Source organism: Hemiscyllium ocellatum, chromosome 2 (genome assembly GCF_020745735.1).
Source record: "Hemiscyllium ocellatum isolate sHemOce1 chromosome 2, sHemOce1.pat.X.cur, whole genome shotgun sequence".
Taxonomy (NCBI): Eukaryota; Metazoa; Chordata; class Chondrichthyes; order Orectolobiformes; family Hemiscylliidae; genus Hemiscyllium; species Hemiscyllium ocellatum.
In genome coordinates, this window is record NC_083402.1 from 99,890,623 (window position 1) to 99,906,682 (window position 16,060).

The 16,060-nt window shown below is 40.1% G+C and overlaps 1 protein-coding gene across 11 annotated transcripts in view; it reads left to right on the plus strand.

Moving 5' to 3' along the window:
* The window catches only part of LOC132824400 (nuclear factor 1 B-type-like), a 561,732-nt gene that overhangs the window by 268,629 nt on the left and 277,043 nt on the right, over positions 1–16,060 (plus strand). For all 11 annotated transcript variants that reach the window (XM_060838926.1, XM_060838889.1, XM_060838869.1 and 8 more), the window contains one exon: positions 7,497–7,550. In XM_060838926.1, coding sequence (XP_060694909.1) covers positions 7,497–7,550 — 54 coding nt within the window. The remainder of the gene's footprint in view (positions 1–7,496; positions 7,551–16,060) is intronic.

Below are 16,060 nucleotides of genomic sequence, written 5' to 3' on the forward strand. Positions count from 1 at the left end.
CATGATGTCGAATGGACTGTATCAGTTTAAAGTCATGCCATTTAGTATGAAAAATGCACTAGCCAAATTTCAAAGACTAACCAATACGTCACTTCAGAATTACCCAATTGTGTGGCATCTGGTGACTTTTAGTAACATGTGGAAGAAACATTTGGAACATTTATTGAAATTATTCAATTGACTTAGGGAGGCTGGCTTTGTTATCAACCTGGCTAAGCGTGAGTTCGCGAAAACCCAAGTTATGTTTTTGGGCCCTGTCTTTGGATATGGACAAATGACACCATGTGATATGAAAATAAAGCTTCCTATACCATATGATTGCTGGGATTGAGTGTTTTTTAGTGGGCGTTTGTACTTAATGGTAGCAATGTGGTTATTCTAGTTACTTACTTGTTGAATAAGTGCAGAAAATTTCAGTGGATGAAGGAATGCCTGAAGGCATTTGATAGCCTGAAAGCTATGTTAGCCACTACCCCAGTGTTAGCCACATCTAATTACACAAAGCCATAATCAATGCGAATGATGAGGGAGGTGGTGCATACCAATGCAAGAAGACAACGAGAAAATAGAAAGACCTAGTGAGTATTTTTCCAGAAATTTGAATAATCATCAACAGAAATATTCCACAATTGAAAAAGAGACCTTGAGCTTGGTGTTTTCTTTGCAACATTTCCACATTCCTATTGCCAATAATGTGTCTTGAGACAATTGTTTACATACCGATCAAAATCCTTTAAAATTTTTGGGAAAATTTAAGGATAAATATTCCGGACTGTTTAGATGGAAATTATTATTGCGGCCATTCAGTTTGAAAATTATCCAGGTTGCAGGATGAGAGAATGTAATTGCTGACTTGTTGTCATGAATTTGATGAAGTAAGACAGAAGCATTCAGTGATGGGAAAAAATGGATTGAAATTGACTGTAGTCATGAATGTTTGCATACATAGAGTCAATATTTTAGCATTGCAGTATATTAATGGCGTAAGGCTAAATGTTTTTAAAAATGGAGCCATCTTTGTAAATGAATGGCCCATTTCTTTTGAGGAGGGAGGTGTGAAAATACCATAGCTTTAAGAGGGGAATTTTGTCCTGGTCTTTATTTTGCGAAGAAAGGTTGAGACAGAGGTATCAAGCAGTCTGCTTAAAGCCAATAAAGTAACAACATACGAGGCCTTTCTTTTTAAATTGGAACAGTAGAAGCAGCCTGAATGGGTGGACTCCAGCTTCCGCAGAGTCAGGACTTCCAGTTTTAGCTTTCTGCAGTTGCTGAAGTTTTGAAGCTGGATGTGAATGCTCTTATTCTTCTCTATGTTACAGCTAAAAGCTGGGTTCTCTTCTACTGTTGCTAGAATTGCAATTGAGATGATCTATTTTAATGAATTTGTCTTTCCCAAGTGCATATGGGATTTGCTATATTGGAACAATTAGTTAATAGTAGTTTATAGAATTTTGATGGAGTTGCAGTAAAGCCAATTCTTTTTATTTTGTCTCTATTTTAACTTTAGTGTAAAAATAAATATGTTTTGCATAAAGTCAATTAGTTTGACCAAGCAAATTGCAGCTGTTACTCAAAACCTTACAGTTACCTTTAAAATAACAAAAAAATTAGGGTTTAAGGTATGTTTTTAATATATTTTGATTGAGTTTGGTCCAATCGATAACAGAGTTGAACATTGCGCCTGACACCCAAACGTATTCCACCAATGCCAGTTATGAGCTCCTATGGTTAGAGCACCAGCTGTAGGCTGCAAGGGCTATAATGTTGATGCTGATCTACGTTGGAACTTTTGTCTTTGTCTGCTTGAATGGAGATGTTGTCCTTTTGTCCCCCTTTCGACCCGGCCTCCTCACTGCAGTCCCTTAGATTATGCAATCTGACCTCTGGAAAAGAGTGCAAGTCCAAAGAAGCATTGCTTTGCAATAGAGTTATAGAGCTGTACAGTATGGAAGCAGACCATTCAGTCCAACTCATCCAAGCTGACCAGGTATCCTAAAGTAATGTTGTCCCATTTGCTAGCATTTGACCCATATCCCTCTAAACCCTCTATTCATTTACCCATCCAGGTGCCTTTCAAATATTGTAATTGTTCCAGCCTCCACCACTTACTCTGATCCCGTACACACACCACTGTCTGTGTGAAAATGTTACCCCTTAGGTCACTTTTAAATCTTACCCCTCTCACCCTTAAACCTATGCTCTCTATTTTTGGACTCCCTCATCCCAGAGAATAAACCTTGGCTATTCACCCTTTCCATGTCTCTCACTATTTTATAAACTTGTATGAGGTCACCTCTCAGCCTCCAACATTGCAGGGAAAGTAGCCGCAGTCTATTCAGCGTCTCCGTGCAGGTCAAACCCTGCAACCCTGGCAACATCCTTGTAAATCTTTTCTCAACCCTTTCAGGTTTTATAACATCCTTCCTTTAACAGGGTGGCCAGAATTGCACGCAGTATTCCAAAGGTACAGCTACAAGATGACCTCCCAACTCCTATATTCAATGCACTGACTAATAAAGGCGAGCATACCAAATGTCTTCTTCACTATCCTGTTGACCTGGGACTCCACTTTCAAGGAACTATGAACCTGCACTCCAGGTCTCTTTGTTCAGCAACACTCTCCAGGACCTTGCAAGATGTCTTTCCCATTCCTTTGATAATACAACATAGCTATGGGAACGTTTTTGACTTACCTTGAAAGAGTTCTCCAGATTTGCCATTTCCTTATCACTTGATATCTTACCTACTTCAAGATTATTGTCAATCCGATCCAGATTTTCCACGTTTCATTTTTGAACCTCAAATCTGGAATCTCCATTTCTGCATGATTTAAGTTCCTATGAAACATTGTACTTAAAAACTCGATGTCTTGGGGAAGCTCATCCACAATAGTTATTTTCATTTGCAATCAGTTCAGTGAATTATAATTGTAACTAATTAGTTAAGCAACAATGCAATAAACTATGCTCCTCCATTAGGAAGTTTATTGCCAAGATTCCTAATGTAATACATCATCATGTATTAACGTGCCTCAAAGAAAGAAAATACTTGAGTTTGTAACATTCCTTTCATGTTTCCAGATAATCCCAAACATTTCATGGCCTACATCATACTTTTGAAATATAGTCACCATACATTATACATAAGTATGCATAACCATAACCAGTTTGCAAACAGATCGTTTCCATTAACAACATTTATGTTGATAACCTGAATTTATTTTGACAGTGTCAGTTAATGTATAAATTCTGAATGGGACTTTGGAAGAATAGTTGAGTTCTGGGATTTTTATATCCACTTCGGTGGTTGAATGGACCCTTGTTTTTATGTCACAAGCCTATCAGTGCAACCATACTTCAGAACCACTCTAATCTAAACCATACTTCAGAGTCAACCAAGATAAGATGGTTTAAGTTCAAGAGCACTGTGTAACTCATTTTCGAGTCTTGATATTATGCTGGTGTTATCTTCTCGTTTTTTTTCACATGCAAGTGAAGAGGCATGATGGTTAGGAAATATGCCTCACTGGTCCACAGTCCAATTAAAATTTTCACAGATTTAAAATCTTTGTTGTAGCCTGCATGTCTGCTAATGTCTTGGTGCTTTGAGGTTTACTTTAACTTTCAAGTTAAGGAAGAGTAACAGAAAGATTTTGTGGCTCTATGTACGATGAAATAAAGGACATTCCTTACTTGGCGTCAGTTGCCCTATTTTAGGGGTTTAACATGCTGAGAGAAGTCACAGAGGTTATTAATTCTTTTTGAATTTGCATGCCCTTGATTAACACATGTACAATGGCCAATTATGCTTGAGCTCAGGTATAGAGTGGAGCTAATCCTGAGCCATGCATGAATAAACAAGCATTTCCTGGCTCACTGATGGAAGCCACAAGTTACAAATACACTTCAAAAAACTGTAATGACAGGTCTATACATGATTTGAATTTTTCAGGTGTAAAACATTTTTGTACCAATAATGTTATCAATTAAAATATAACTCATTGTGATCTTTGGTAATAAACACAATGTCTATTGGATATTCAAGTTATCCAGCCAGTGTTAATTCTGTTAAAAACCCAATAAATGTATACGGATCTATGAATATAGGCAGTTGCTTAGATAGGTGGAGAAAGAAAAAACAAATTTATGAGGATTTTTAAATCTGCAAATGACATTTGCTTAATCGTATTCAATTCTGATTGAGCTGAGATGATTTATGCATCAAAATCTGATGATCTGTCCTTGAACCGAGCGATCAAACTGAAAGTAGTTCTGCCTTAGCAGCCGACTAAGAGCTTGGCTGTTGGATGTGTGGGCCCTGAAATTATTAGTCTTACCATCAATAAAGTTAGGACTAAAATAGAAAAAGTGTTAGAAATGTACCCACCATCTGAATGTGAAATTTAAGAACATTTCTTCTGGGCTGCTTTTGTCAGCTACTGTGAATGAGTTTTGAAAAAAATGTTAACCTGATGTGGTTCTGTTCGCCGAGCTGGGAATTTGTGTCGCAGACATTTCGTCCCCTGTCTAGGTGACATCCTCAGTGCTTGGGAGCGTCCTGTGAAGCGCTTCTGTGATCTTTCCTCCAGCATTTGTAGTGGTTTAAATCTGTCGCTTCTGGTTGTCAGTTCCAGCTGTCCGTTACAGTGGTTGGTATATTGGGTCCAGGTCGATGTGCTTATTGATTGAATCTGTGGATGAGTGCCATGCCTCTAGGAATTCCCTGGCTGTTCCCTGTTTGGCTTGTCTTATAATAGTAGTGTTGTCCCAGTTGAATTCATGTTGCTTGTCATCTGCGTGTGTGGCTACTAAGGTTAGCTGGTCGTGTCATTTCGTGGCTAGTTGGTGTTCATGGATGCGGATTGTTAGCTGTCTTCCTGTTTGTCCTATATAGTGTTTTGTGCAGTCCTTGCATGGGATTTTGTACACTAAATTGGTTTTGCTCATGCTGGGTATCGGGTCCCTCATTCTGGTGAGTTGTTGTCTGAGAGTGGCTGTTGGTTTGTATGCTCTTATGAGTCACCGTGGTCGCAGTAGTCTGGCTGTCAGTTTGGAAATGCTCTTGATATATGGTAGTGTGGCTAGTCCTTTGGGTTGCGGCATGTCCTCGTTCCATTGTCTTTCCCTTAGGCATCTGTTGATGAAATTGCGCGGATACCCGTTTTTGGCGAATACATTGTATAGGTGTTCTTCTTCCTCTTTTTGCAGTTCTGGTGTACTGCGGTGTGTTGGTCCTTTTGAATAGTGTCTTGATGCAACTTCTTTTGTGTGTGTTGGGATGGTTGCTTTCGTAGTTCAGGACTTGGTCTGTGTGTGTGGGTTTCCTGTATACCTTTGTGGTGAATTCTCCGTTAGGTGTTCTCTGTACCATCACATCTAGGAATGGGACCATCACGTCTCCTGTACCATCACATAAGGCTCCCAAGCACCGAGGACGTCACCTAGACAGGAGATGAAATGTGTGCAACACAAATTCCCAGCTCGGCGAACAGAACCACAACAATGAGCACCCGAGCTACAAATCTTCTCACAAACTTTGAAAATGTTAACCTAATGTTAGTCTAATATCACCTGGCTATTCCTAGTTTGGATTTGTGGCAGTTTTATTTTGGTACCACTGCTTTCTTAATTTTCATTGCAAAGATATTAGGCCCAAATATTTGGGTCAGTACCAGAAACATTAATTCCGACCCTGATCAGATGAATAATTACCCACTCAGTTTTAGATCATTTCAGTGCTGGAAGCTTCTGGACAAGGCATCCCTGTCATAAATTGATGTAGGAAATTCATGAATGTAGCAGAGAATATGATCTTTGGAGAAAACATGCCCCCTTTCACAAAAGTCAATTTTAAAAAAATTCACTTCACAGGATGTGGATGTCTCTGGTTAAGAACATAGAACAGTACAGCACAGTACAGGCCGTTCATCCCTCAATGTTGTGTCAACCTTTGTCTAAGATCAAACTAATTTGCATGCCCTTCAATTTACTATCATCCACGTGCCTATCCAAGAGTTGTTTAAATGTCCCTAATGTATCTGACTCTACTACAACTGATGGCAGTGTATTCCACGCACCCACCACTCTCTGTGTAAAGAACCTACCTCTGACATCTCCTCTAGACCTTCTTCCTATTATGCCCCCTCATGATATCATTCCCACCCTGGGAAAAAGTCTCTGGCTAACCAGCATTTATTGCCAATTCTTAATTGTCCAAGAGTAGTGAAGAGTAAACCACATTGCTGCAAATCTGAAATCACATGTAGGCCAGACTAGGTAAGGATGACAGTTTCCTTCCCTTAAGGTATTAGTGAACCAGATGGCTTTTTCCAAAGATCGATGATAGTTTTATGGTCATCATCAGTTCCTTTAATCCAGATTCTTTATCAAATTCAAATTCCACCATTTGCCTTTACAGGATTTGAACCCAGATGCCAGAACTGTAGCTGAATTTCTGGATTAATAATCTAGCTATAATCACAAGGCCTACCTTTTGAACCCTCCTTCACAGAGCCATAGAGTCATAGAGATGTACAGCATGGAAACAGACCCTTCAGTCTAACCCGTTCATGCCGACCAGATATCCCAACCCAATCTAGTCCCACCTGCCAGCACCCGGCCCATATCCCTCCAACCCCTTCCTATTCATATACCCAACTGAAAAATATGTTGCTGGAAAAGCGCAGCGGGTCAGGCAGCATCCAAGGAGCAGGAGAATCGACGTTTCGGGCATAAGCCCTTCTTCAGGGAGTGCTTATGCCCGAAACGTCGATTCTCCTGCTCCTTGGATGCTGCCTGATCTGCTGCGCTTTTACAGCAACATATTTTTCAGCTCTGATCTCCAGCATCTGCAGTCCTCACTTTCTCCTATTCATATACCCATCCAAATGTCTCTTAAATGTTGCAATTGTACCAGCCTCCACCACATCCTCTGGCAGTTCATTCCATATACGTACCACCCTCTGCGTGAAAAAGTTGCCCCTTAGGTCTCTTTTATATCTTTCCCCTCTCACCCTAAACGTATGCCCTCTAGTTCTGGACTCCCCGACCTCAGGGGAAAGACTTTGCCTATTTATCCTATCCATGCCCCTCATAATTTTGTACATTAAAATTATCTAAGTTTGACCAGTAGCTTGTCAAAATCCCTTTTTGATTGTTGTTCTAAATAATTTTCTTTGAAATAATTTACTGCACATTAACTCTTCGCAATCCTTTATTGTAATGCATTTTTGACAGGGTGCTGAATTGGAGCTTCACCAGATAGTTTGTTGTACCTGTGAAATTTTCATTTATGAAGAAAACAGTTAATTTGGTAATTTTGTCATGCATGGCATGGTGGTCTCACTTTAATATGATGCTGAAAAATTAGCAACAGTGCTAGAATCTACAGACAGAATTGGTATCGGGCAAGTTAGAAATCTAAATTGTTGTTTTGGGATATAGTTTCTTAAATTATGAAAATATTTTTAAAAATTGTTTTTGTTTTCTTTTTGCCAGAATCTGGTCATGCAGATAGTCCCAGCCACAGCGAATCTACGAAAAATACTCCAGGTAAGGAAATCAATTAAAGCTGAAGAAATGGCTTGATCGAAAAACGATATAATCCTAGAATGCAATGATTCCTTCCATTTTTATCTCCATGATGACCCATCTCATATTCCAAATGATATTGTACACTTCTGTTCATCCTCTCCTTTCCCTAGATTGCCAGCATCATTGCCTGAAGTCAGGGTAAAGGAGAGTTTGGGAAAAAGGAATGCTCTAATTTTAATTGGGGAGGGGATAAGGAGGAAGGGGTGCTGCAAGGATACACTTCCCTGTTCACAGAAAAGCTAAATCAGAGTAACTTTGGTACATTGCCTATTATGTCCTGAAGGGTTCAGTTTTGAGTCTCAAAAGCACTCTGCTGTTGATCCTCCAGTGTAACTCCAGCCATCCAGTTGTGTGAGTTCAAGTACAGATTTATGTTTGACTTAAAAATTTAAGCCAAGCCCACATGTTGGGTACAATAGTAAGTATATGGAATGTACTCTTTTTTAAAAAAATTCAGCTGACCTCTCTCAAGAGCATTTTGACTTAATGTCCACAGTGCCCTTGTTTTGTATAAATGACCTGTGTACATGCATGCTTCAGAGTCTGTGAATGCTATGTTACTGTGGCTATTCTATTGGATCTGGTAAATCTGTCGGAGGCTGAAATGAACGTCATGTGAAAAGAGGGTCTATGGGATTATTGCTTAACCAATCTAAGTTGGGTCCACTATGAACATTCTTAAAATAAGTACTCATCTCAGATCAGTATATTTATTACTGCAACAAAATCTTACGGTTAGTGTCACAGACAAATAGATTACAAGAAGGAGGCAATATACTTCTGTTATGAAATAACAAAGTGCACTGAGCAATTAATATATTTCGATCAGTGTTGTTATCCTAAGTCTTTGTCATGAATTTGTTGATTTCCTCTGTTATTACACTTTAGTATTCTTTGTGACTCAAACCCTGGGAGTCTCATGGAAAGGCTGTTGAACTTCTGCAGAGTTGAAATTCCGAGTTTTGTTTGTTAAGGTTTCCTTATGTTTGTAACTGTCGCTATTTGAGTTTAAAGTGCGACAGCTGCATGAACTGATTGCAGTGTCCATCTGCAAAAGTATCCTGTTCTACTCTGAGTTTTGATAATCACAAACAGCTTGTTACCTCCAAGGAAGGACTGATAAGATCAGGGTCTCTGTTCATTCTCTGATATCTGTTTAACATTTTCACTGTCATCTTCTATAAATCCCTTTGTAAAATATGTAATTTACTTTTTTCCTTGATCCAGTTATGCATAATAAGAAGATGTAATTGAATTATTTTCATTAACAAAATAAAATTTGACTTTAAAATAAAAGTTATCAAGTATTCTTTCACATTATTAAATTGCCTGTCATTGAGAAACTGCACCAATAAGTGCAGATTAATCTCTCCAAACTATTTCCATTAACACAAAGGTTTAATATGAGAAAACAATCTCACTTAACTGTAAATTTCTAGCATAAGATGACTTTTTATTCAGCTTTTTTATGAGATCTTATTGGTGATTTTACTTAATAGCCGACCACCTCCCAATGAGTCTGAGATTCTTATGGAAGAAATTACTTTAATTAAAAATATTTACATCTTTTTGAGGACTTCCTTGTAGGTATGTGTGGTTTCTCTTCAATAGAACAGCAGATGCATTTGTTGTCAAGTTGTAACACATACAAGCTTGTAACCTGATCTTTGAATATACTGACATTTTGGGTGGGGGTATACAAAGGAAACTTATAAACTTGATTAAATTTTAATTAAATGTCATCCACTTTGATTTATTTAATATGTTTTTAAATCCAAGTTTACATGTCAATACAAATCCTATTTTTGAATGACTCATTCAAAATAAACGATTGAAATATTTCATCTCCTGCCAGCTTCAACATGCTGTGTATAAAAGCAAAATTTCAGCATTTCTTCATGTACTCACATTTTCTAACTATTCCTGATTGATGATATTGCACTTTATTGTTCCAGTGTTTCCTCACTCTCCAATGTTTGGTATTAGTTTATTTACAGATGACTTATATTTACCTCCCTATTTCTGCTGCAGGTAGAATGGTGAACAGTTTGGAAATATAGAGCTGAATATTCTGTAACTGATCCTTAGATTGTGACAGTAGTATAGAGTCACTATTATTCAAGCACAAAAGAAAGTCAGTGATCAGGCCATGTGGCACTCTGCACACCAATCCAGCCAATCCCTTCTTCCTGTTCTATCTGTGCAGTTTTCCATGTTTATTTTGCCCAGGCAGCCATTCAGTTTATTTTTGAAGTCATTGATTATCCCTTACAGCAAGCGGACAGTTAGCAGGTGTCAAGGTATTAGCTAAGCAATATGTGCAACTTTAAACTATTCTTTGTTATCATCCCATCCCCACCATTTGGTTAAAAAATTAAATATGTGTTCCTTTGTTCTAGTCTCAGCAGCATAACAGGAAGAGCTTATTTTTGTCTACTTCATATAAACCTAATTTTGTAATCTTGATCACCTCAATAAAGATCCCACAATTCCCTTTGCTTCTCCAAATTAACCTTGCCAGTAAAATCCTTCATCCCTGAAACCAATTGGAGAAATATCTCAAAGGCCCTGACCCCTTCCTAAAGTTTGGGGATCAGAACTGAATACTCTAGATGTGGTCTAACAAGAGCTTTATTAAAGTTCAATATAACTTTCTTGCTTTTATACTCAGTACCTCTATTTATGAAGCCAAAGATTCCATACACTGTGTTAACCACACTCTCTATATATGTTGCTACCTGGAAAGTTCTATACACGTGGACACAATACCGTCTATCCCCTTATACTCTTTAAAACTGTGCCATTAAGTCTCTAGTGTCTTTTCCTATTGTTTTTGCTAAAATATAACACTTCACACTTTCCTGTATTAACTTTCTTCTGTCAGTTATCTGATCATTCTGCTGGTTTAGCTAAAGTCACTTGCAATCAAGTGACTTTGTATTGGCGTCACTCTTTACAACACTTCCAAGTTTGATCTCATTAACGAACTTTGAAATTTGACTTTTTTCCAATATCCAAATCATCTGTATTTACCAAAATAGTCAGTGATCCTAGAACTGACTATAGTATTGCCCTTCAATCTGCAAAACGACCAATCATCACTCAGTGTGGAAGCAGGCCATTCGGTCCATCAAGTCGACACCACCCCTCCAAAGAGTTTCAGATCAAACCTATCCCCCTACACTACCTCTGTAACCCTGCATTTTGCATGATTTATCCACCCAGCCTGCTTATCTCTGGACATTGTGTGCAATTTATGAAATTGGAGCACCTCAAGGAAACCCACACAGATATAGGGAGAATGTGCAAACTCCACACAGGCAGTCACCCAAGTGTGGAATTAAACCTAGGTCTCTGGCACCATGAGGCAGCAGTTCTAACCAGTGAGCCATTAAACCCAGCAATAACTCCTATTTGGGCTGAGAATATACTGGTCATGTGGGTGCACTCTCATGTGTGGACACACAAACACACACACGCACACTACAAATTTAAAGTGACTTCCTGCCATCTCTCAGATAACAACCATTATTTTGAAAACTATCTAACTAATCATTGTTAAAAATTCCAAATACTTCCAAATAAATCTGTTGGACCATAACCCTGGTGTTGTGTGATTTTTAACTGTATTCATACAAGTCCAACACTGGACTTCATAGGTATCATAGTGAATGGTTGCACATCCTTGCCCTTTGCCCCTCTCACTCTCTGCATTCCCCACACCAGACAACCTGATGGTACTCGCACTTCAACTTTACTCACCAGTGCATGCAGATACAATGTAGGTCAGTATGGATACAATGCAGATACATCACAGATTCAGTGCAGGACGGTGTCAATGCAGATTAGGACAGTGCAGATATTGTGTGGGGCCGACACAGATTTAGTGTGAGGATACTGCAGATACAGTGTGGGGCAGTGTGGTCACAGTGTAGACATAGCACAGACACGGTAGTGGGCGGCACGGTGGCCCAGTGGTTAGCACTGCTGCCTCACAGCGCCTGAGACCCGGGTTCAATTCCCGACTCAGGCGACTGACTGTGTGGAGTTTGCACGTTCTCCCCGTGTCTGTGTGGGTTTCCTCCGGGTGCTCCGGTTTCCTCCCACAGTCCAAAGATGTGCGGGTTAGGTGAATTGGCCATGTTAAATTGCCCGTAGTGTTAGGTATGGGGTAAATGTAGGGGTATGGGTGGTTTGCGCTTCGGCGGGGTCGGTGTGGACTTGTTGGGCCGAAGGGCCTGTTTCCACACTGTAAGTAATCTAATAAAAAAAACCTATATGGACATTTGTAAAGACCTTTTACAAGGTTCCTCATGGTAAACTAATTAGTACAGTTGGATCACATGGGATTCAAGGAGATCTTGCCATTTGGATACAAATTGGATGGCGCGGTGGCTCTGTGGTTAGCACTGCTGCCTCACAGCGCCAGGGACCTGGGTTCAATTCCAGCCTCGGGTGACTCTGTATGGAGTTTGCACATTCTTCCCATATCTGCCTGGGTTTCTTCCGAGTGCTCCAATTTCTTCCCACAGTCCAAATGATGTGCAGGTTAAGTGAATTGGCCATGCTAATTTGCCCATAGTGATAGGGGATGTGTAGGCTGGGTTCATTAATCGGGGAAATGAAGAGTAGTAAGGTAGGGAAATGAGTCTGGGTGGGTTACTGTTCGGACAATCGGTGTGGGCTTGTTGGGCCAAATGGCCTCTTTCCACAGTGTAGTGACTCTATGGTTCTTTGAAAATTGGCTTGACAGTAACAGAGAGAAGGTGTTTTTTGGACTGGAGGCCTGCGATCAGCAGCTTTATGCAGCGATCGGTGCTGGGTCCACTGTTGCTTGTCATTTGTTTAGATGATTTGGATAAGAATATAGGAGGCATGGTTAATAAATTTGTGGATGACTCCAAAATTAGTGGTAGAGTCAACAATGAAGAAGGTTGCCTGAGTGTACAATGGGACATTTTTCAGGTGGGCCAAGGGCCAAAGAGTGGCATTTGGAATTTAATTTAGATAAATGTGAGATGCTACATTTTGGAAAGGCAAATCAGGGCAGTGCTTAATGGTAAGGTCCTGGGGAGTCTTGCTGAACAATATGACCTTAGAGTGCTGGAGTTGCAGATAGACAGGATAATGAAGAAGGCATTTGGTATGCTTGCCTTTACTGGTTAGTACATTGAGTGAACAAGTTGGGAGATCATATTGCGGCTGTACAGGACATTGGTAAGTCAATGTTTGGAATACCTAGTTCAGTTCTGATCTCCCTGCTATAGGAAGGATGTTTTGAGGCTTGGAGAGTTTAGATTATAAGGATAGGCTGGATAGGCTGCAGCTACTTTCTCTGGAACATTGGAAAATGAGGAGTGACCTTCTAGAAGTTTATAAAATCATGAGGGGCATGGATAACGTGATAATCAAGGTCCTTACCCCAGGATGGGGGAGTCCAAAACTAGGTTTAAGATGAGAGGGGAAAGATGTAAAAGGGAGGTAAAAGACAATTTTTTTCACACAGAGGGTGTAGTGTGTGTGGAATGAGCTGCCAGAGGAGGTAGTGGAGGCCAGTACAATTATGACATTTAAAATGCAACTGCATGGGTATATGAATAGGAAGTATTTAGAGGGATATGGGCCAAATGCTGGCAAATGGGACTAGGTTAATTCAAGATATCTGGTCGGCATGGACCGATGGGTCTGTTACCATGCTGTACAGCGACATGACTCTCTGACATTTGGATAGGTACGTCAATAGGAAATGTTTAGAGGGATATCGGCCAAATGCAGGCAAATGGAACTAGTCTAGTTTGGGAAACTTGGTTGATGTGTACTAGTTGGATGTCTGTTTCCATGCAGTATGACTCTATGACAGTGTGAGTACAATGTAGATAGAGTGCGGGTACAGTATAGACACAGTTGGACAGAGTGTGGGTACAGTGCAGATATAGCACAGGCATAGTTCAGATGTAGTGGACACAGTGCAGGGATAATGTAGTCATAATGCAGATAACAATGCTTGTGGGGTATGCTCATACTGCAGATATTGTTACAACACAGTGTGAACAGTGCAAATTGCAAGCATCAGATCCAAGTTTGATGTTAATATTGGGATCCTGATCCAAGATAGAAAATTCTCAAATGTATTGATATAATCAGCATCTTATTTAATTGTAAGTCTTAACCTCATTTTGCCAATAGCCCTTGCATTTCAGAAGCACATACAAGTAAAACCAAATTACAATCTATTACAAAAAGCAATGTCCATTTACTTATTGGAATAATATTAAAAGTGAAGTGTACAGTAAAAGTCCACTTGAAAGTGTGAAACAACTAGTTATATTGCCAAAATCGGGAGTCTTACACAATGTCATTCAGTATTCAGCTTGTTGAGTCAAATAAGAGGCTCTTGATCTAATATATATGACTCACAATGTGTAACTTCTGACAGGAAATTTGTGTTCCTTGAATAACTTTCTGTTATTGTCTTTAGATCATTGGCAGAAGGACTTCCAAGCTCAAAATGTATTCTTTGTTACTTTGGAATTTTGCAGGTCTTGCTCGCTTTCATTTAGTGGACATTGATGTAATTAGATGCTACTGTGTTAGATTTCTTCCAATTGCTACAAGATAAATGCAGTTTCCAAAATTGTGGTTATTTTTTTTATTAAAATTTCCACTCCAATGTTCTCCTTTTCCTGCTCTTGGCAGCAATAACTAATTCTAATGTACAGTTTTATGGACACTAAGGCACTCCAGTGCTTTAATTCATGTGATGACCATCACCAAGGAATGCATGAGGAACAAAGAACAAATTGATTCATCTGGTCAATCATAATCTTCTGAAGAGATCACAAGCTGGAATTTCTGAATTATTAGTGGTGTGTGTGTCAGTGATGTTAGTATGAAGAGAATTCCAGCTGTGCCTATGCTTCCTCACCTATAGAATTTCCTTCAGTATCCTATACCAGAACTCAATGAATGCCAGTTATTTCTTGAAGCCATGATGTCAATGTTATGGCCCTCTTTATATTTGAGAATGGTATTTATATTTGGGTGTGCTTTCCTTCTGAAGGCTGCACGGTGACTATAGTGATTGTAACAAGGTCAGCAAGGTGGAACCTCACAGAATATGAATTCCCTGATTGGGATTATTAATCTGATCCAATTAAGGAGCCTTAGGTGATAGATACAAACATGAATTTTGTACCCAATTGGCGACTTCCCTCCATCAGATCCTATAACATTAACTTTATGTCGAGCCTCCTCCTAGGTGGTGTGCTCCGGCGATGTATTTTTTTTTCCTCCAGGTGTGTGACTTCAATTACAACATGTAACTCCTTTTTACTGACTGCAAGAGTTTGCAAGTTGCCCTTAAGATGATGCCTAATTTTTACCAGGACCTGAATAATGTCTGGACCATGACCGACTTGCACCAGGCCTACCTGCCGTCAGGAGTAGCGATTATCACTAGAGAGCAGTTGCTCAGGAATGTGTATCTCCACCATCATGGGTTCCAGTGACTGGCAGAAGGGAGGGCACGGACCAAGGGGGTGACTAGTGTAGGGAACATGTTGGGTGGTGGTGGCCTGAGCTCGATGCTGCAGCAATAATTGACAAACAGGGCAGCAGTATACATCCAGCTCATAGCCACTATAATCAGATTCCTAAAACCTTCAGTGTTTGGACTCAATGTTGTGCACCAATTGGCAGATGGTCAGGTGTGTGGTGGAATCCCATTTATGCATGTCCCTGGTCAGATGGAATTTCACATTGGCCCTGGAATCCTGTGCCTCCCTTGGGCTCTTGTGCCTCACAGCCTGAGCTGCCTCCAGAATATATGTCTGCATGTCACTTAAGGAAGCAAAGTAGCAATTCCTGTACAGACTGTTGCTACATACCATGCATGTCTTCTCTTTCATCCACCACCCAGTCACAGTGTGCCTATTTACCACCATGTAGTGGGCGTCCCCAGTAGAGGCCTCTATGTGGAAGTTCTCCCAGTCTCCCTTGGGGATTTGGGGTGGATGGTGTTGCTCACAGTAGTCCTGTGTAACACCAGATTGTGGTGGCTCAACTGCTTATTTTGTAGAGTCTGTGTACTGTATATGTATTGGTTATAGGCATTTGCACTCTGTTTTTAGTTACCGAGATACTTTTTACTGTGTTTTTGATTACACTTCGCCCATGATCCCAATCATTGGACACCTGGTGTGGAGGGATGCAAGTAAATCAGAGGACCTCCACGTGGGTCTGCTCTTGGCCCTGCCCAGGCTGGCTATAAGCAGGCTGTGGGCCATGAAGTGGGTCATCTCTGACAGTTGCCTGCTCTTCTTCCACAGTTGTGTTCAAGCCCGAGTGTTTTTGGAGATGGAGCATACAACGTCCACCAATGATCTTGATGTCTTTAGGGAGAGGTGGGCACCACAGGGGGATGAAGTGCTTTATTTCCCCCTCCAATTATATTTTGGTTTTGTCTTTCC